Source organism: Stylophora pistillata, chromosome 4, assembly GCF_964205215.1.
Source record: "Stylophora pistillata chromosome 4, jaStyPist1.2, whole genome shotgun sequence".
NCBI classification, from domain to species: domain Eukaryota; kingdom Metazoa; phylum Cnidaria; class Anthozoa; order Scleractinia; family Pocilloporidae; genus Stylophora; species Stylophora pistillata.
The window spans coordinates 12,120,424-12,141,390 of record NC_142522.1 but is presented as its reverse complement, the minus strand read 5'-3'; the positions used below and the strand labels follow the sequence as shown (position 1 = coordinate 12,141,390).

Below are 20,967 nucleotides of genomic sequence, written 5' to 3'. Positions count from 1 at the left end.
GTCTATGTTTTTTGTCGCGTTTGAAATGAAATGACAAAGCAAGTTTATTTCCTCTGAAGTGCCTCCAACTTTCTTTGATCAAAGCCAGCTATTGCAACTCAACAATCAGTCGCTGATGAAAAGTCATTACAATAGATAATTCATTAAAGCTCCCTTATTTCCAGAGGACACGTTGAACATGCTCAAAATAGGTCGGCATTATGTACATGTCTTGTGGCTACATAAAACATTTTATCTAGTAGGTACTTACGATACATAGTGGCACATTTGCCCGACAGAAGGGAACTAATGTTCTTACAATACTAACGAGCGAGGAAGGTGTTAACCATTTATATGTGAATTGTAAGTCACTGGTTCATGTCAGATACCTAAGCGGAAGGTATAAAAATACGTTTAAAAGAACATCGGCATTTTAATGATTAGCGTATGGAAGCGGAATTTATTGACAGCTACGCACAAATTCTCAAATAGAGACTTAATCATGTCTGAGAGCAAGTGAAAATAACGTTCACTCTTCGCCTGCTAATTGCAACACAAGTGTACGCTGCTAGATTTCTGATATTGACGTGCCTTTTTGTGTCTTTGCTATATCTGAGTATCGCGAGTTTATGCTGTTGATGCTAATACTTTGTTGGCTACAAACAACGCGCCGTACATTTTCTTCACTCTGGCTGTGAACACAAACCTAAAAGCAATAAAAACTCCTTCAAGTGAATTGAATATAACAAATGGATAATCAAAGTATTTAGAAACGAGAATCGGTAGATATTCAAAAATCCACGTGAATCCCATCAAGACTGCCAGCTTTACAAATAACACAACTTGTCTTCGATTGTTTGCGGCGTCTCCAACCACCTGTGTTTGCTTTTTTATTTTGTAAATGGAAATAACTGTCGATGAGAAAAGGATCGCGTTTAGAAAAATTGAAAAAGCCACCAGGATGACAAAAACAAAAATGTTAGACTTGGTATTGGTGATCCAACAGTGATTCGCGCCACCGTATCCTATAGCAACCAAACCTGATTGGTCAAGAGAGTAACAAATAGCAACAAACAAAAGGGCAGGAATCCAACCAATCGCAAGGAAGCAACACTTCCGATTTGCTGTTCTTTGACGGGTGCGACAGGTTCTGGAAAAAGTGTGGTAGGTATCAAATGCGATGATTGATATCCAAGTAAAATACACAAGATAGAAATAGTGGGTTAGAACGGCAATTGATGAAAAAATCTGCTGCCGTTGAGTCGCACCCGCCGTCATGAAAAGGGAATGGGCGAAAAGCAAAGAGATGGACAAATTCATTAAATTAACGCCCGGTAAGGTACGCAGTTCTTTAAAAATGGAGTAGGTGAGAAGGACAAGCGTAAGGCAGACAATGAAAAGACCGATTCCAATGTAGGTTCAAACCAGAATTGCCGTGTAAGTGTTGCTATTAGCAGACGAAGGGATGATGCAGATTGTAGCCATTCCGTCTGTCATCATGAAATCATAAATGCCGCATAACGCTTTTGAGTCATTCCTGTACAGGGATCCGTTTCCTAAAATGACGTATTCCTCTTCCTTGAGCTGAATTAAGACACCAGAACATGACAATCTGAGGCTTTTTCGACAGACGTGGACATCACCTATTGGAACAACTGATCCGTTTTTAGACTCAGTTTGGTTTGACCAGTAGTCTATCTTAGGAATTTGGTCTTTAGTACTGTTGATAAAATTAGCGGAGTCCGCATCTGTGATAACCAAGTATTCATTTGGGTTGTAAATGTCAATTGTGACACACAATAAAGGTACCCACTCCTCCTTGACTACAGAGGAAGCCATGATATGCCCTATCGTTAAATTGCAAGTAAGTGAGCCATTTGTTTGACTTAGGTAATGTCGCGGGAAGGCAACCACTGCATTTACAGAATAAGTCATTTTAGTGCTGTTTAACACGTCCATGGAAAATCTGCAGAGAAATTTCTTAACGCCGACTCTAGAGCCTGTGTTAATTATTATTTTCCTTGATTGATCCCCATCTGTTTTACCAAACTGAGAGTCAATTGCAAATTTGATGGAAAATTTATATCTGTTAAAGAAAGGCAGAATTAGTTTCTTGTTGATGGCCCTTTTCATGCTGATGGCCCTTGGGCACTCCTTTGATCTAGGATCCAGTACATGTCCAATAGCACATGGATTTGTTTTTGGAGTGTCTGGGCTGAACGAGATGTTCAAAGGCACGTCATGCTGGTGAAGGAAAGGAGGCTGAGTCGGCTTTTGAGAACTCTCGAGTTTTATGGGTCCACACAGAATCTCGTCACGTGGAACTCCAGCGCATTGGGCGCAGTATCTGTTAAAATACAGCTTATTTGTTTGCTTTTCCACGACAATTCCCGGTGAATTTGATGAGCCGTCACGTTGCACTTCTGGTGTTACGGAGGTATTCATGCACTGACTCGTCTCCGTTTAAGTTGAGGCAATAACGCCTGGGAAACCCTAAAGGTGGATTCCATCTTACAATGGAACATCTAAAGACCAAAGATGTCGAATTACTAATGTTCTTCAGTTTGGTAGCGTTAACAAGTTGAACTGACTTTGTTTCATACTGAATCGGCTTGTGTTGACTTCAACGCCGTGGCAAGTTGCACAAAAGCGATTCTTGTATGTGTTATTTTTCGCGTCGATCAAAGGCGCAGAGTAAGTTTGACAGTCTTCGGACTTTTCTGGTAAATTTCTCGTACACTTTGTAGCGATTTCGTCATGGGGGGTCCAATTTGCAGGACATGCTGAGATCATCCACACACTTTCTGTAAAAGGTACCAGAAACCCAACTACGTCACGACACTTCCAGAGGTCATGGTTTAGAGATCTTAATGAGCTGGAATGCACGCCTTGAAGGCAATACTGCTCGTAATCGGCGCAACAATCACGAAACACTGTGCAGTACTCATCACAGAAGCATGTGACTTCTTCATTGGACAGTCCTGGGTCTCTCCCTTTTCTGCATTTACCAAGACAAGTGATTCCATGCCCACAATTGATACGATTTTGATTCAGTGACTTGTTGCTTGTAAAACTGATCTCCCTTGTAGCCCTAGGTTTGTCTTGGTGAGAAAACTGCTTCGATGTATTTTGTGGCTCGAAATCTACGACTACAAAATACAAGATTATTAATGATAATGGAACTAATTCAAACGACAGCGGAAACGCAAATTTTATTTTTCCGCGCGACCTAAACTTTCTAGAGGATGTGTGTGCACTCTATAAATGTAAAATTATCACTGAAAGGTAACTGAACGAATTCCAAAGACAGCAAAAACCCAAATTGCTTTTCTTTGCGATTCAAAATTTGAAAACGTGTGTGCGCTGCGGTAATGAGAGGCAAAGTTTACGTGTCATAGGCTTAGTCTTAATCAAGACCTCTCAGCAAAGTAAAATTGGAAACCTTCCTTATTTCTTAAAACACTAACAATATAATAAGCCCATGGCTCATACAGAAATTCAGTACTACTTTTTAATAACAATCAGAAATGTGCGCATTGAGACACCTGTCCAGTTTCTAACGCCAAAAGTTTAACTCCTTCATCGTGTCTATATGCTTCCATGTTCCGTTTCCCCCGTTACGCCGGGAATGTCAAGCTCGTCATTCCAGCACGGTGTGATGAAAAAATGATTAGGAAATCATTGTACATACTGTGGAGAAACGTACCATCTTTCGTGTATCTAACCAAGGTACTAAACTGAGCTTCACCGAGCCTTGGATTATCACTGCTTCTATCCCGTTCGGGGCTGGATGAAACTAAGTGAATTGTTGTTACAAATACATTAGCTAACAGAAATGTTAGCTTCGATTTCTGTAGAACTCTGAAAGACATCGGTTTCACGGGCGAATCTTTTCAGTAATATCAATTGAGGCTGATCGTGCATTACTTTTAGCAACGACTAATGCAATTTGTTCTTGCTCGAGCTCGGCTGGCGGTGAAAAAAATGATTAATGCCTGCTCCGAGTAAGGATTGGTTTTTAAAGTGAAAGAACAATACAAACTTTATTACTTTTAGTTGCATGCTGTTCATATATTCTTTGTTTTGTCTCTAATTCGTAATCGGCGTCGAGCAGAAAAGCTTTGAATATGAAAATCGGATAGCCGACATACAAGTTCGTTCAAAAACCAAATTGTAGCAATAATGAATCAGATAATTTTAGGTATTCCAAGTAAACAATCACTTGTAGGTATTAACTACAAATAATAGGCTGGGAACTTTGAAGCTTTTCATTTCTAGGTGTAAAATAGGCAGCTGTTAAAATGGAAATTATTTAGTGTTTAAGATTATCTTGTGTCCGCAAAATCATACTTTCAATTTCAATGATAATTGCGAAATTGTCTTTTGTTTCTTTCTTATTGTCATATAGCAAAAAAAAAAAATTCCTTTTCGTCAGTCTTGTATTTAATCTTAGGCTGATTACCTTTTTCGCGAAGACTGAATTCCTCAAAGTCGCCAAAATTATTTATCTTTTTCAACAATTAATAAGTAAAACTACTTTATCTTAATTTCCTTCTCAAATTTTGAAATAAGCAAAAAAAAAAAAAGAAAACCTAAAAACTTTCATGAAATTAAGCCAAACGGCCACAAAGTAAACTAGTCGTAGATAAGAATAAAAACACCGGGACTGGATCCTATCGTTTCTTGATGAATCTCATCTTTTCTCCAGGAGGAAATTACCCCGTGAAGGTAAATTTTTAATAGGGAAAAAATTGAGTGACTGCGAGCAGTTCGCGTTGAAAATATGGTGGCATCTACCACATTTCCTGTGTTATTTTGTCTTCCCTTGGAAGTGGGGAGAAGTAATCTGCACACCAGAGGAAGAGCTGGAGATTGGCTGTCAGTACAAAATTGATACCAAGAAGAGCAAGAGTCTAGCAACATCTTACAAATATTTTACTTCATGGTGAAAACCTTCAAGAAACTGACGTAACCCCACCGCTAAGAATTTGGCCTATAGAATGGCCAGATGTTACCTCATTGTACCTATTACCACCTTTTCTCAGAGAATACTTACGAATGGAACAGCAGTTTTACATAATGTACAACAAAACTGATACATGTGGAAACAACTGGAAATAATTGCATTCATAACGTTATTTTAACTTATACCATGGGCTCCAACTCAAAAGAACAAACCACATTTTAGCAAAGTCCTTTATTACAAATATCAATCTTTACATTTCAAGTTATGTCCAGCAGTTTCCACTTCTGCTTTAGTTAATGTATTTTTTGGTAAATAATTATGAATTGGATTCAAATATGCTATTCCCACTACTTATTTTGAACAGCGTTTGCGATCCGCATTTAGAACTAAAATAAGTCAGCATCTGTCTTCTCTTTGCATGTAAATGTAAAAGATACATGCAAGAATGAGAAAAATTAAACTGATCTCAAAGGGCATTTGTGTTAATATGCAATAAACTGGTCTTTGATAGCGCTACAAATTCCATGAAGATGAGTCAGCAAAAATCCATACTCTTGCATTCATGATTCTCACATATGAATTGCGCATGAAAAAACTAGGAAACAGAAACGGTATTCTGAATCTTTAGCTCACAAATTAGAAATGTCTTTCACAGCTGTTGCCATTTCTAGATTTAACTGAATACACTTGTCGATTCACTGGCGGGATTGAGGATGACAGATCTATTAACCCCGCCTTGTCAACACTACAAAAGGCTGATTGAGAGTGGCTTCAATTGTTCGGTCAACACCGCACTTTTTTCACGAACTCGCTTTGAATTGTCTCTGCGACGAAAACGGCCAGGACAGGCAGCGACGGGTAGGTGAAAGTGTAAAGAGACAAGGACCCCTTCCCCTCACTCAGCACTCTACTGCGGCACCCACGTCCTGAGATCGACAGGTGAAGAGTCAGGTTTCAACTGTCAGTGAGTACGTTACTGAATAAATTCATTACTGACTATTCCAACAGTCAAGCCTTTCATAAGATAAATTAAAATAAAAGAAAAAAAAAAAGGAAAAAGAAAAAGAAAGCACTTTTGGAGAGAACGGCTCTATTATTGCTGTATGTAGCATCGTTAAGGCTATTTCTATTCCTGCAACTGATACTTTAAAGGTTGACTGTACTTAACATATCACTTAAATATAACAGCTGCGACGAAGACTCTCTCGAGGTAATGCCATGTGATTTTCCGAAAAAGGTATTATTTGAATATCAAATAAATCAATGACTGTTGTGCAAACACTGAAAAGTTTTTTCTCCTGATTATCTATTTCTCCTGATTATTACCTCACAAGTTTCCAATGTTAGGAGCTTAATTCCCTCGAGTACAAAGGGACCAAATTAATTAAACGCATATCTCCTTAACTTGGAGTTCACAAGCACACCGAAACTTCAAGAGATCAATTAACTCTGCCAACCTCAGTGCTATGCTTTCCATTTCAACGGTTCATCTTCCTCACACAATTTATGCACTTTACAGAGGTCATTTTATAGTACATAATTTGAATTTACTTTTAACCAATTCTTTCTCCATCTAATAAATGATTTACCAGTAAATAATCAGATTGCAATAATCGATTATTGGTGATTTAACTGAAGGAAGAGACCCCATTATTGGTCGTGCGGATCTTCGGGACCTGATTATCGCTCGTGTTAGCTTTGTTACTGCTATTACAAGCGTTACATTTTTCAACGGACTCACGCTACAAACAATTCGAATTTCATTCCGACAACACACTTGTCATACAAATACAGCACACATCCCAGGTGCTTTCCCTTTGTTTAAGAGGGCTGCGTTGGCGTTTTCATGACTACCATCTACAGAGTAAATACAAGGGCTTTACGGTTCACTGTTCGGTTGATGATGCAAGCCCAATCTTCTTCTCAGATGTGTGTCGTCCGACTGAGAAAAAAATCAGTTTAAAAAAAAAGTCATACTATTATAACAGTCATATATAAAGTCATACTATTATATTTAAAAGTCGTACTATTATAACCTTACCATGATTTCGTATTACCTGATCGAGTGTTTCAAAAGCATAACTTGAAAAAGAACGACAAACAATTACGTCAAATGAAAGTGTAAAACCACTCAGAGCCAAGCGGTCGCTCCCGTTTGTACACTGACACATTGCAGTATCTACTGGCAGAGAACACCGATCATATCGACTTCAAGATGAATAATTATGTGTTGTCGCGTGAAACTAATACATCTACTGTACGCAGCAATGAAATCTTTAAAGCACAGCTATGAAACTTACATCGTATCCAGCCTCTTCGTGCCGAACAACAGCTTGAGCTTGCGCCTTAAGAGCCATTAAATCTTCGTGTTCTGACAGAGAACCTGTTCTTGGCCTGACACGAACAAGGTTTTCTTCTTCTTCATCGTACTCGTCGTCTTCCTCAGAGGCCGAGTACATATGGTGGCCAGGTGTGGAACTGGATCCTAACAGTTCATCCGAGGAGGAGAATGGTAACCACTCGTGAGTGTAGGGTGGTTCAATGCGGGATATATGCTCAGCCAAGTTAGTGAAAGTACTATGCTCTGACACCTTCGGAAACAATTTAAAGAGAATGTTCAAAAGTAATGATCCTGGTTGACTGGATATGCTTCAAATATATCCTGATGATTAAAGTTAACATTATTAATAAAAAGTTTAACAAGTTTAGAACGAGGTGCCAACATTTAATCTCTTTACTCATTATTTTCTGGAACAATCTGGTCATGGCATTATTGCTATGGTTCCGTATCAATAAAAAAACAAGCCATGCCGTGCAAGACAAGTTTTTCCGGTTTGGTTGCTTACCTTTCCCACAGGTTGTCCGGTAGCATACGCATGGGTCATGTGACTCCTAGATGGATGTTCCCTAAAGATGTCGGGTAATTTGTTTCCTTTCACCCAGCCTTTGAAAACAGTCTTACCGTGATGGTATCCCACATCCTGAGAGGAAATTTCAATAAAACAGCAATAATCAGGGCGTCGAGAGCCTAATTGGTGGATAATAACAAGGCAATGAAACGCTTCTGATGCATCAAATTCAACTCACCACTATCTCATCGAAACGGCCGAACTCCAAAGTCTTAAACCTACCAATCAATAAACAATACTTAAGCAAGCAAGAAAGCAAGCAAGAAAGCAAGCACACTATAAACCGATCACCAATCAATCAATAAACCGATCAGTCTGTCCATCAGTTGTCACTCAACCAGTGAGTCAGTGAGTCAGTGAGTCAGTGAGTCAGTCAATCAGTCAGTCAGTTATTCGGTTCGTAAGTCGGTCAGTCTGTCAAATTCAGCCAGCGAATCAATGATTCATTTGTTCAATCAGTCATTCGGTGGCTTAGTCAGTCAGTCAACGAGTCGGCCAGTCTGTCAGACTCAGTCAGTGAGTCTGTCGTTAGGTTATTTAAGATTCAGTTAGTTATGAATCATCTGACCAATCAGGCAGCCAAGTCGCATCCTATCGAAACTTCACGGCACCCTCAAATCAGATCTGACTTTTCCTTCGAAGCGTTCTGAATTATGTGAATGATCCTGTGAGACCTACCTGTCGATTGGCGGTCTTATGTATTCGCAGTAGCTGCTCTCCTTTACTTCCGCTAATTGTCTAACACAAGATACATAGGCCAGACGGGATTGGATTTCGGCCATGTCTGGAATCTTTCGAAGAAAAACAACTTATGATTATATACGTATGATGCACGATCCTCGCAGTAGAAGTAAATTCATCGTATCTTATGATTATATAGCGTCGAGTTTCAAATAACAAAAATCGCTTCTTGTATAATATCACCAACCTTGACGGTTTCAGCAAAAGGATTCCATTTGTTCCAAAGAAGCCACCAGCCCGACAATTGATCGCCATAATTCGTAAGATCATCGGGATCTTCCGATCCTACATCAATCGCTATGATCGTCTGTGCCCCCATTGTCTTCATTACATCCGCTACAAATTAACGCATGCGTATTTTTAACAACAAAAAGGATTCGGTGGTAAATAAAAAGCTAACAAGAAAAGCCGTTTGATTAAAATGGTAACGCCTACTCACCAGGTAAATTATTGACATATCCACCGTCCAATAAGAGATGTCCGTCTTTGGGATCACAAAGTGGTGGTAGATAACCCGACAGAGACATACTAGCACGGACATAACGCCATAAACAGCCTGTAAAAGGAGGAAGCTGTTATGTTAAGGTCATTCTCCTCAAATACGATTTCTTAGTAGCGTTTTGCAGTAAGTAGTTAAAAATTTCAACCAAAGGACTCCTAATCTCGGAAGAACTTCACAGTTCAAATAAAAAGAAGGGGTCCGGTAGCACCTTTATGATTTGGAATTCTTCTGCACCGGGAATCGGTTTTATTTTAAGAGCACAAAAGTTATTGCTCCACGTGAGAAATAAGAAGAAAAGAAAGAGAGAAAAAAAGAATTAGATCACAGGTTGCCTTAAACGCGCTCCACTTGTGATCAATCTGATTTGGAAGTCTTATTGTGTCTTTCATGGGTCGCTGAAAATATTTGGAGGAAATACATATATTTTATATGGTATGAGCCACATCGCAAGCTTACGATAATACAGGGCTGGATGATTCAACCAATTGGTAAAGATCTGGATCTGTTAAGAAGCTACGAAAACGCAAAAAGGTTGAACATATCAGACGAATACAACACTACTTACCATCGGTATGTACCCTCATTCTAGAAGACGTTATGTCAGTTGTGATGCAAAAGTAAGGCAATAAGAGATCCTGCGAATAAATGATAACCAAAGATCACGTTAGTGGTAAATTATCAAAGTCAGTGTTGAGGACTATCTGCCAAATATGCTGTGTTAAACTTCACTTTCCTTTACGTTATTCTGTATTTGTTTACAGATAATTTTTTTTTTGTTTTGCTATTACTCTTTCCATTTAAGAGTTTCTCGAAACAAAAATAGTAATCTTTTGCAATACACTTTGATGAAGTTAATAATCACGATAATATAATCAAGTAATCTTTATCTTTGTACCTCTATTTGGCGTTCTCCAAAAGTACTTCTTATGCTCGCGTTGAATCCACTTCCTGCAATAGTAGAGGGGAAGATAAAAAGCTTCGTAAGATCAGAATAATCTTAAATGAAAAACAACCACAACAAAACAATAAAAAATCTAAAACGAACAAATAAATAAATAAATGGTCATATGATATAAGTGTTAGTCTGTTTTTAGTTTCAATTAAAGTGAACTACACATGAAAAAATCTCACCAGAAAACATGGAGGTGAATGGATACGTTAGATCCAGGATCTTCTTGAATAGGGACGTCATGTCCTGAAAAGTTTACAGAGAGTAACATTGTCCAGTTGACAAACAACTGGGACTCGTAACGCTTTTCTCCCTTAAGGTATGGCCGAGTTACGAGCTTTGGAGACTGGAGACGGTATGCGACGAAATAGTGAAGGTAGGACCTTCTAAGAATAGCTCTAGTTCTGTTACGACTGAAAACCAAGTCAAAAGTACGCAGAAAAGGATAGCACACCATACCAAACCTCTAAGTTACCTAAAGGTTTCCAAAAAAATAACTTTAAAAAAATACTGAGTCTACTGTGGTGTCACTCAAGTTCGCCCCACAAGTTCTTACCATTGACCACTCGCGGACCTTCTGACACATTCTATTGACGTCAGCAGTGTCGGCGTACGTTGCACCAACAAAGGATCCCATACTGGTGCCACCTACCATGTCTATAGGTATACCTACGAGAAAAGCAAACATGATCGAGACATATTTGAGATCAATTTCCGATTGAAAGAGTCGGGTATTGCAAATGTTCGAGATCGAGGTTGTGGGCGTCCCAGAACATAAGCCGAAAAGGAACTTGAAGCAGCTTTAAGTCTGCTAATATAGATCACTAATGCTTCTAAACTGCGAATACTGGTAACGGGACATTCATTGCCATTCTGGAACTCAAGTCTTGGACTACTGCAAAATGAAAAAGTGAAATACTGGAAAGTGCAATATGAAGCTCTGGGATTCGCTCGCTCATAGTAACATCTTCCCTCTTTATTCCATAACTGAGCTCAAAATTGGCTACCTTTCTAATTCAGTTCACTAGTCTAAGAGTCCATAAACTTGTAAAGAAAAACGTATGAAGTAGATGAAAGGTTTAACCTGCTTCCTCTAGGGCTTTGATGACTCCAACATGAGATAATCCCCTATGAAATTACAAATTCTTAAGTTAGAAACAATATTTTATAAGGAGACAAAACAGCAGTCTCCTCGTGCCACGCTCTAAAATAATTAACTACAAAACTTTAGCCAACCTATGCTTTTGAACGCTAGAGGCGGCCCGTTAAAAGTATTTACTTTGGTACTAATTGCTGCCTTGTGTCATCAAACATTTCATAAATGCATTTTCCTTAACATTTTCCCAGAAAACATCTAAAAGTCCTGCACGATGAACATTCCGGAGAGTAATGCTCCAGTGTTATAATAACCTCGCGTAAGCTAACTAGTGAACGTCATGATCCATAAAACATCATACCTCGCGTGCGATTGGTCTAAACGCATCACGTGACCGAATTTTCCCCTGCTAAAACTAGGTGATATCCGTAGTTAGTATATACTAAAACAGTGGATAGCGTTGAAGGCGCGCTCTGATTGGCTAGTCAAAATCCGAATATCCTTTGCTATTTACCTCCGAGTAACTCGGGAAAAAATGGCGTCCCGGTTTGCATCCGTGACAAGCGAAGAAAGCACTCAAATTAATTTTTAGTGGTGTGTATTATCTCACTGTTTTAGTATATACTAAAACAACTATTCACCTCAGTGTCGGTGGTTAGCGGTGGATATTTACCTCGCCACTTCGCGGCTCGGTAAATATGCACCACTAACCACCTCCACTTCGGTAAATAGTTGTTAAATATCACCCAGGTGATATTCTTCAATTTTAAACCTTTCGTCCACTACGATTAGTCTCTGTTTAAAATTGAATGTAAGATGAGAGATCGTCTTGTGGTTGTTACAGAAAAATGGAAATATTTGTTTGTTCATAACGTCGTACCAGAAAACACTCGAAAGAAAAGATCCCACGCAGCAATTAGGAAGCTGTTCGTAAACACTTTTTCACACGCGTTACAAAATATTTGAAGGATAATAACACATCATCCTCATGCAATCACAGCGCGTGCACTCCTGTTGTCACCCAAGCAAAAGCATTCATATGATATGGGAATAATCCTTCGGAAAAAAGTAATGAGCACCCAAGAAAAGATTTGTCGGTATTTACCTGGCTCCGCCTCCTCCAAGAATTAATCCAATGGACGTCCCTGTTAGCCTTCGTGCGAGTCGTGAAAAATCAGAATTTCTGAAAGGAAAATGAAATGAAACTTGCCCATGCTGTTCGTAGAAATGGTAATTTATCTTATCATGGGTTTGAAAGTTAGGGGACATTACAAATCAGCCGTCCATTTCTTTTCTCGAACATAAAATGTGATGAGGGTAGTAAAGACATCCTACAAAAAAACTGATAGGTTTATAGAAAAAGTTTTCAATCGAGAGTTGAAAGTGTCTGGGGATTAAGTATATTTTGCTATCCTACGCTGTGTTATTGGTATGAAAATAGTGAGATTTAGCACCGCGTTTACGTGAAACGGCAAACGTCAGCTTGCCCTTTCACGTTTCACGAAAAATAGTGTGAACCTGGACGCCTTAGCTTCGTGTGAGCTCATGCCATGGTGGATTTGAAAGCGCCCTTGTATGGCTTACAAAGAATAGTTTTGGTGCCCTTTTTCCGGCGATTAACTTCTACTCTGTGAGAGAAAAAGTGAAGATAATCTTACGTACACGCCAAACGGGTTATTTTCACGTAGAAACGGCAAGAGCAACCGGCAAATGCGAAAAAATAGCGGGAAAAACAAGGTCATGTGGTCACTCTTGCCGTTCACGCGTTGCTAAATCTTTCTAATATCGCACCATTTTCTCAAACAATCAGATTCAAAACTAAAACCGATGGCAACTTGATGACATGTTTTATCTCGCGCTTGACTCCGGTCACGTGCGTTAACTCTGAGAGCACATTGGCTCTTTTTGGTATTTTCAAATACCCTACTTTGGTGTGATCACTTTGTATTGTGGGTTAAAACGCGCTCGCACAGTAATATCAAGGTAGAGCATCACCCACCTTTCTGGTAATGGGTACGCTGCAGGATTTTGTGCGTACTGAAACGAAATAAAGAGAACATGAATAAATGACACATGAACAATTCATCCAATCTAAAAGGGCACGCTAATAAAATGAGGATTGCAGTAGTTATGAACCCTTCCTACCTTTTCAGACAAGGGGCGTCGTCCAAAGATTTTCTTAGCGCATCGAACCTGGAAAAAATAAGTAAGGAAGCAATGAATACGGGTCTAGCAATAAACAAGGAGTAGGAATCACTACATCTCGTTAGAAAGTGACTATATACTTAAACTAATGTAATCTAGTGTATTGGGTGCTGGAAAAATCTCAATTAAAGTCATCATACCCGATAATCAGCACAGAGGAAATCTCGCTGTTAACTCAAAGTTGAAAGAAGCAAACACCCGGATGCGTGGAAAAGGAGGGAACAAGAATTGCTTTGTCCAAGTTTCGCATCTGATTGGTCGAGAGGGTGATGCGAAAGTTCACGACCAATCAAAAAGCGTCGAAAGTTCAACCCAAAGCAAACCCGAATTATTTCCTACACTAGTTTCAAAATGAATTGCTCTTGATCAAACGTGGTCTTACATGATGATGAGCGCAGATCCAGCCGCGCGCGTTCAACCAATCCACGGTGTGTGAAATACGGAAACCTTTAGCGCCATCCTCACGATGCAACAGAATAAGCTCCTTTTGGGATCGTACACCAATATTCTCCAGCTGTTTTTCAAGCTAAAAAGGGAGGCAAATGTCACAGAATGATCAGGTCATACAGAAATAAGATGAACTCTGTCAAACAAACATTTTAAATACATCAGACCTTTATATCTAGTCTAAACATTAACATTGTAGAGTTGAAATCCTAGATATTCATCTAAGCATATATTTCATAGAGTTGAAGAGTTTAATTCATTTAAACTGTTTCTTGCGCCACAATATGGGGAACTTTTAGTGTTCCGAAACCAAAACTAAAGTAATCTAAACAGCCCGTCAGAACCAAAGACATTATCGTGACGAGCCAACAGGAATTCAAAACATTCACTCTCGACCGAATTGAAGCGTGGGGAAACGTAACTGATGGAGATGGAATGGCCTTAGGTTTAACGACACTGAAGGGAAGTACGCTCAAAACTGGTGTGGTATGTATGTTTTGTCAGGATCTAAATTCTCCTCAGTGTCATTAAAGACCGAACTGTTCTTAACCACACCGCTTTGGAAGACTGCCTGGAGCGCAGGAAAACGCGACTGAATAAATCTTGACTGAGTATGGTCGAGGCAGGGGTCGAGGCAGGGGCCGTGGTGGGGGAGGGGGCTGGTAGGGCCGCGGCCCCACCAGTTTATTGCGTCCCCACCCCCACGTTTTGCGCTAAAAAGAAAAATAATTACTATGATTTTATTCCTTTTTTCGATTTTCAATATGAAAAAATTATTTTCAATTGTCAGCCCTCCCACTTTACACCTTGCTCCAAGGTCCTTGTGAGGGCAGCGATTTTTTTTAGTCTAAGTGAGAAAGCGTAGTAAAGAGAAAACGAAAAAGTCCTCAATTACTGACAAAATTCGATCGAAAACTTGTTAAAAACATGAGTAGAGTTTCTGATAAAAACGACATGAAAATACTTCAATTGATACCTGACCAACTGCTGGGCTTCCGTCTGCTACGCCAACAATGACAATGGAATCCGCCTGAAAAGGGAAACGATATAATGCGGTCAATTAATAAAGAATGAAATTAAAAAAGAAGTAAAGAAAAAAACTCTCTATTAAATTATACAATCGAACGGGTACAGAACGCTTCACGTTCGATGTTTGTGATAGTACTCTTGGCTTATCACTGTGGCGGAATTTAGTACAAAAGAAGTGATAGCACAGGTCAGTATGAGGACAACGACATTCGATTTTCACCAGTGTAAGCTCTATCGGAGGGGTGGGGAGCGGTACTTTTTTTCTCCTTCTCTCCCACCCCCTCCGGCAATAAAGGGTGATAGTTTCTAAAGAAACTGTTTGGGGCTGCGTCGGTGGGGGTAACGAAATAATTTGGATATATCAACAAAGTTGAAATGATAAATTAACCACTGTAACGATTACAAAAGCTGACGTTTCGAGCGTTAGCCCTTCGTCGGAGCGAATAGAGGAATTGTGGGTTGTGTGTGCTTTTAAAGGCAGAAAATGGAGCTACTCTATTGGTGAGAACATGGCAACGAGAAAAACATGAATAAATTAAAAAAAGCGTTCGTGAAAAGCTTTTGGAATCCGGTGAAAAACGTTCGTTGATCCCTGTGGGATTTAGACTGCCGGTTTGAAAGATGAGCTTTTGTTCAAGAGTTTTACGGCTTTCCGTGCTACCTAAGTGTAAGGAAAGATCGCAGATTGCCATATGTTGCTTAGAATGATTGGGTAAATTAAAATGTCTAGCGACTGGTTTCGATGTGTCCTTGTCATTCCTTTCCACGTCGCGAAGGTGTTCTCGGAATCGGTCACCTGTTTGTTTCGCCGATGTATATCTTTTTGCAATAAGTGCAAGTTATGGAATAGATTACATTGGCGGAGGTGCACGTGAAGCGATCGGTGATCTTAATGGATCGTTTGGGTCCAGATATTTTATCAGTGTTGTGAATGAAAGGACACGTTTTGCATCGTGCACGAGCGCATTTAAAAGTGCCTGGTTGGTCATTAGTCTGAAAAGAACTTCTGACCAAAAAATTGCCTATGTTTTTGTCGCGTTTGAATGAAACGAGCGGAGGCTGCGAAAAGATAGTACTTGTCTCTGGATCGTTTTGAAGTAATTTAAAGTTTTTAAGAACGATGGATTTAACTGAGTGGTTGTGAGGGTAAAACGTGAAAGTGAATGGAATGCGGTCGGAACTTCCATTTGTGATGTTTGTAGTGCTAAATGTCGATCAATAAGTTGGGCGCGGTGGTAACCCTCCGGCAATAGTTTGTTCAATCGTAAGAAAAGTCTGATCACCAGCAAAGGGGGGTCAATCTACTGACGATAATGGGGTTCTTGCAGCATAACGCGATTAAGGGTACCTCTCCCGAAGGGTTGCTACACAGTAATTAATATTTCGTTGCGTTGAAAGGTTTTCTGAAAGTTAACGTGTCCTGACGAGATCCGAAGACAGACAACTCTTGCACGGTTGACTTCTTCATTTCCTAACGCCCCCACGTACGGAAAAGCAGGAGGATGTCACGAAAGACGTAGGAACATCGATCGACACAATGAACTTGTTTAAATCACTCGACAAACGATGCAAAACGAAGCGTTGTTCAACTTTAGTGATCACAGACTGAATGTCTGGATACAGACAAACATTCCGTGATTACGCTTTCACGACCTTTCATTTCATTAAAAACCCAAACAAAAATTGGCTACAGCAAAATCAGGAAGCGTGGCTAATGATCATGCTTCAACCGTCATCAATCAGATGTCGACTCTCCCTGTGAGTTCGTTTGCTATTGTTTCCCATCGGCCAATGAGCGAAAATGATGGTCTCCTCTCATGCAGATTTAAAGGATTTGGCCTCTTACAAGGACAAAGTGGACTTCGACGAGAACTGAGGTGCGATAAACTTTGACGAAGCTTTGACGTGCAGAAAAGAAAGGAAAGAAAGGTTAAGTTACAAGCGTAATTTAGGAGAAAGTCTTGCTTCTCTTGAGTATCCTTAAACTCTTAAATCTTTATCGCATTTCTCTAACTTACGAGTGCTTTAAATAACACTGTTCGCCATCGACTTCTTTGTTGCTCAGTTAGTTAAGTATCCGACCGCAAATCCGTGAAGGTCCAAGTTTAGAATCCTCGCTTAACGCTGAAAATCTTTCTTTAAACGTTCTGTAAAATTTCATGAAGGCCTGAAGTGTTGGTCATACCTCTGCTGAATGACTGAATACTTAATATACAGGAGAACTGGATAAACAAAGAGCACATTAACTCTTGACGTTCCTTCTGACACAGTCTTGCGTCTTGCGCGGCTGGATGTAGCCCGCCGGCGCTAATTCTCTGGGTGTGTTCAAGCGACTCGGCGAGATGTAAGCCTCTTACAGGAAAAACATATTTGTATTTGTACCAGGTCGCACTACATTTGAAAGAAATGAAGTTCCCTTTGCTGATTTCGTCCCTCGTTGTCCTCACCGTAATTCCAAGGATGGATTCTAAGCCTGCGAAGTTGGTACCACTAGATGAAGAGGTAAAAATCTAACTACCGTAGATTGTTCTAGAATTTATCTGTAAGCCCGTTGTTTGGACTTGTTCCTCTAGGTAGATGTTCATTTTTTTGCCAATTAAATTTTAGGGAAGTGACAACTTCTACAGTGTCTTAGCACAGGATGAGTTTGTACCTCCTCTTCCACCAGGCAAACGTAGTGCCAACATTAACTACAACACTGTGGACGACCAAGATGAGTTACGTCTTCTCATAAACAAACGCAGTGCCGACATTAACTTCAACACCGGCGACGACTACGATAGGTTTCCTCCTCTCCCAGGGAAACGCAGTGCCGGTATCAACTTTAAAACTGTGGAAGACTAAGATTAGTTTTGGTCTCTGGTGCAGCTGGCGAACGAAAGTAGGACGATTTTACTAAAGATTCGAACGATTACCACATCATCTTAAAGCGAGAGGATTGCATACTACTACAGGGCAAAGTCAAGTTTTTATTGGATAGCTTTTACGTTTCTGCTGACCGCCGAAAGAAACACAAAAATTTGCATATCTGCTTAGGTAAAACTGTGCATACCCGAAGACGATGGATTCCCTAACTGTTTTTTTTTCTTAAATACGTTTATCCAAAGGCGTGTTAGAGCAAAACAAAAATAAATCGATTGTTCGAGACTATCCACCGACTCTAAATATTCTCAGAAATGCGCAGTTGAGACATTTGTCAAGTTTCAGTGACTTCTTTGTTTAACTGTTCCATGAGTGTATGAATTTTAAATTTCTTCAAGTTTTCAAGACGCAGGTCGAACATCCCCTTAGAGTCTTGGTAAATTTTTCAGTTTTTTTCAAAACTGCCAATTTATAGGAAGATTTGAAGTTACCTGTTGAACGTCGGTAAAGATTCTCGGTAAAGTGTTCAGAATTACTTTAAACTCATTCACGTAAAGGTATTTTTGAAACAAAAATTTAATTACTCGAGCCGTCAGACGGGGGTCCACCTCTTGTTTGGCGTGCGTTCAAGTTTCCCCATTCATCTGGCCTTAGCAGCTTCTACTGTTTTAATAAAGTGTTCATTTTGCATAATGCTAATTTCTATTAAAAGGCCACGCTCAATCGATGTGCTTTGCGCGCCGTTGTTAATATTATCCGAAAACTGTTCCTCAAAACCCACGCAACGGTAATGGCCGTGGCTTTCGACAATATTTTCATGGTAAAAATATAAAAGAGATACTATCGAGTAGATCACAACTAAACCGCTAGTTTGAAAGATGATATTGACGACGTTTTCTGTCTGTGGGGCACAACCAAAGAAATCATAGTACAATTTGCAAGACAAGCAAACAGCGACCACGACACAATTCGATTCACGGCTGAAATATCAGACTCCGAAATTATATTCTTAGACACAAAAGTGTACAAAAGCGAGATTTGACAGGGAATCGACTCTTGACATGGAAACGCATTATCTTGCAAAGAGACAGAGCCTTTCCATGTACTTGAATTCTTATTCGTTTTGTCAATCAGTCGTAAAGAAAGCACTCGTAAATGGACAAGCGCTTCGTATCTTGGGAACAAATTTGTCAAGCTCCACGTTTTGATAGAAGTGTAGAGTTTCATAATACGCTTAAAAGAATGTAGAGGATACCGCGAATAAATGTGTGGGAAATATTAGCTTTGAAATTAATTTCACCGGGAAACAGAGGCCACTCGAAAACTTACATAGGGTTAACCTTACGATCGATCGTAAACGTTTCCTTATGCTAAAAAAGCCACGAACACGAGAACAGGAACACAGGAACATAGGAACACAGGAACACAAGACCGTCGGAATATGTTGGAAGATGGTAAAACATGCCAGAAAACCAGAACACGCCGGACTAACGCGGGATGTAAAAAAAAAAAAAAAAAAAAAAAAAAAAAAATAATAATAAATAAAACGTAAACCTACCATTCTCCATGTTGGGAGTTGAACACTCCTTCAACAGGGTTACTGGTAAACCAAGACAGCGCACTTGACGCCCGAAGAACGCAAACTACACACAAATTGAATTTTATTTCTTTCATTATAATTCTAAACTTTTTTAAATAAAATTGTATGTTTATTTTTAGTTTGTGAAATTCCGCGATGTTCTGGCACGTTTTGATATGTTCCGGGATGCTTCAGAGTTCCAGCATGCTTCAGTGTTCCGGTAAGTTCTGGCGTTTCAAATTTTAGCACATGCCCGTTCTGATTATATTTCCTCCGAAATGCTGTTTAGCAGGGCCTCTGGAAACACGCTGCTCGTTTTCTTGCCAAATCCTAAGGAGTCTTTTCGCTTATTTCATGTTTTTAAAGCCATGTAATATGCCAACTTTCCTTTCGTGCAGGACGACCTCTTGGCGATGGCTTCACCATGGCGAACTCGGAATGAAGACGACAAAAAACGCAGCAAATAGACAATAAACTTTCAAAGAAACCAAGTGAGGTTATGAAAAGCTGGTATTTGATCAAGATTGCAAAGATTAAGCCGAATAATATTGCATACACATTTGGCTTTCCTTTTCTATAATACAGAAAATGCTGAGAACGACCACTCCGCCAGCAATGCACTCCGCAATACACCTCCTTCGAACTTACGTGTCTATTTTAAAATAATACTCATTTCAACGTCAATCTTTAAACTAAAACCGCTCGAACTTCAAACTGAAAACTCCTGTCTTAGTGCGAGGGTTAAATTAAATCAACAAAAACTGATTCATTAAAGTAAAGGGGGTAAGTTTCCAAAGAAACTGTGGTGCTGCGTCGGTGAGGGGTATAACATAATAATCTGGTTTTATCAACTGAGTTGACAATGTTAATTGACCATCGTAAAGAGTTCCCAAAGCTAACGTTTCGGGCGTTAGCCCTTCTTTAGCTGTTCGTTCATTAAAAGCAAGTTGCTCACAATTTGGGTTGGTAAATAGTTCCTTAAGGTAAAGGAGCGATTAGACAATGATTTAGGATCATCCTTCAAAATTGAGTTTTCTCAAAACAACACTATTTTCTCAGTTAAGACAAACCTTCGTTCCGGACAGAGATAATCCATATAGTTTCAGTTTCTTTGATGTCCCTCAGATTAGATTAGCGTTTAAATCGTAATAAATTAAATAAATAAATAAATACTTCCAATATTCTACCTGTCTTATACAGCGTTTGGTCCAGGCAGACATTAACGTGTCAGCTTGATACAACACGATACGATGAAGATCCTCCTGTTGTCCAAGCCAGCTGGACAAACGGTACTCATTCATGCTAGGAACACAAAACAGAAGAGGGTCGATTAAGAAGAAAGGAAATTCTATTCTTAACGATTTTACTGTATTCCAAATTCTACAGACTCCAAATAATATTAATTAGGCCAATTTCCACTAGATAGATTACTTTCCTTTGTAACACACACTGATCTCTAGGAAATCTCTACGAAAATTACCGTGTCTATAAACGATAACATGCAAATTTTTGATCAAGGATACTTGTGCAGGTAAATTTGGTTCCTCAGTTATACCCGACCCCATTCCCCCCTACTTTAGGAATTAATTTCCACCAAGATATTGTAAATTCTACACGGCCCGCTGGTGCAGTCGATAAGCTTTCATTTCCGAATGAAATGAGAACGTTTCTTCCTTAAGGAAAACACTCGCCAAGAAAAGGAC

At 39.5% G+C, this 20,967-nt stretch overlaps 3 protein-coding genes across 6 annotated transcripts in view; 1 reads left to right on the top strand and 2 right to left on the bottom strand.

The window, feature by feature from the left end:
* Positions 1–85: 85 nt before the first annotated feature.
* Positions 86–1,341, bottom strand: LOC111334080 (adhesion G protein-coupled receptor G2-like). Its single transcript, XM_022939772.2, has one exon. It carries the CDS (start codon positions 1,297–1,299, stop codon positions 607–609), a length of 693 nt encoding a protein of 230 aa, XP_022795507.2. The 5' UTR covers positions 1,300–1,341; the 3' UTR covers positions 86–606.
* Positions 1,342–5,161: 3,820 nt separating this feature from the next.
* LOC111334068 (patatin-like phospholipase domain-containing protein 7) overlaps positions 5,162–20,967 on the bottom strand; it is a 43,784-nt gene continuing 27,978 nt past the window's right edge. For all 3 annotated transcript variants that reach the window (XM_088759240.1, XM_088759243.1, XM_088759241.1), the window contains 18 exons: positions 20,452–20,566; positions 14,771–14,824; positions 13,730–13,873; positions 13,288–13,335; positions 13,142–13,179; positions 12,248–12,325; positions 11,131–11,174; positions 10,603–10,715; positions 10,229–10,292; positions 9,993–10,045; positions 9,663–9,732; positions 9,035–9,151; positions 8,783–8,931; positions 8,533–8,645; positions 8,033–8,072; positions 7,792–7,926; positions 7,246–7,536; positions 5,162–6,887 (listed from right to left, as the gene is read on the bottom strand). In XM_088759240.1, the coding sequence (XP_088615366.1) occupies positions 6,825–6,887; positions 7,246–7,536; positions 7,792–7,926; positions 8,033–8,072; positions 8,533–8,645; positions 8,783–8,931; positions 9,035–9,151; positions 9,663–9,732; positions 9,993–10,045; positions 10,229–10,292; positions 10,603–10,715; positions 11,131–11,174; positions 12,248–12,325; positions 13,142–13,179; positions 13,288–13,335; positions 13,730–13,873; positions 14,771–14,824; positions 20,452–20,566 (1,729 nt within the window). In that variant the 3' untranslated portion in view covers positions 5,162–6,824. The remainder of the gene's footprint in view (positions 6,888–7,245; positions 7,537–7,791; positions 7,927–8,032; positions 8,073–8,532; positions 8,646–8,782; positions 8,932–9,034; positions 9,152–9,662; positions 9,733–9,992; positions 10,046–10,228; positions 10,293–10,602; positions 10,716–11,130; positions 11,175–12,247; positions 12,326–13,141; positions 13,180–13,287; positions 13,336–13,729; positions 13,874–14,770; positions 14,825–20,451; positions 20,567–20,967) is intronic.
* On the top strand, positions 16,230–20,717 carry LOC111334067 (uncharacterized). 2 transcript variants are annotated; one of them, XM_088759244.1, is made up of 4 exons: positions 16,230–16,752; positions 17,209–17,325; positions 19,405–19,484; positions 19,663–20,717. In XM_088759244.1, exons 2-4 carry the CDS (start codon positions 17,230–17,232, stop codon positions 19,736–19,738), a joined length of 252 nt encoding a protein of 83 aa, XP_088615370.1. In that variant the 5' UTR covers positions 16,230–16,752; positions 17,209–17,229; the 3' UTR covers positions 19,739–20,717. The 2 variants fall into 2 exon arrangements, with proteins under 2 accessions (XP_088615370.1, XP_022795492.1); XM_022939757.2 differs by lacking the exons at positions 19,405–19,484; positions 19,663–20,717 and adding an exon at positions 17,431–18,378 and having other exon boundaries at positions 16,319–16,752.

Bases quoted from the DNA above. Each gene is read 5' to 3' on its own strand.
- LOC111334067 (XM_022939757.2), top strand. From the start codon at position 17,230: ATGAAGTTCCCTTTGCTGATTTCGTCCCTCGTTGTCCTCACCGTAATT. The intron at 17,326-17,430 runs GTAAAAATCTAA...ATTAAATTTTAG, and splicing joins TGGTACCACTAGATGAAGAG to GGAAGTGACAACTTCTACAG.
- LOC111334080 (XM_022939772.2), bottom strand. From the start codon at position 1,299: ATGAATTTGTCCATCTCTTTGCTTTTCGCCCATTCCCTTTTCATGACG.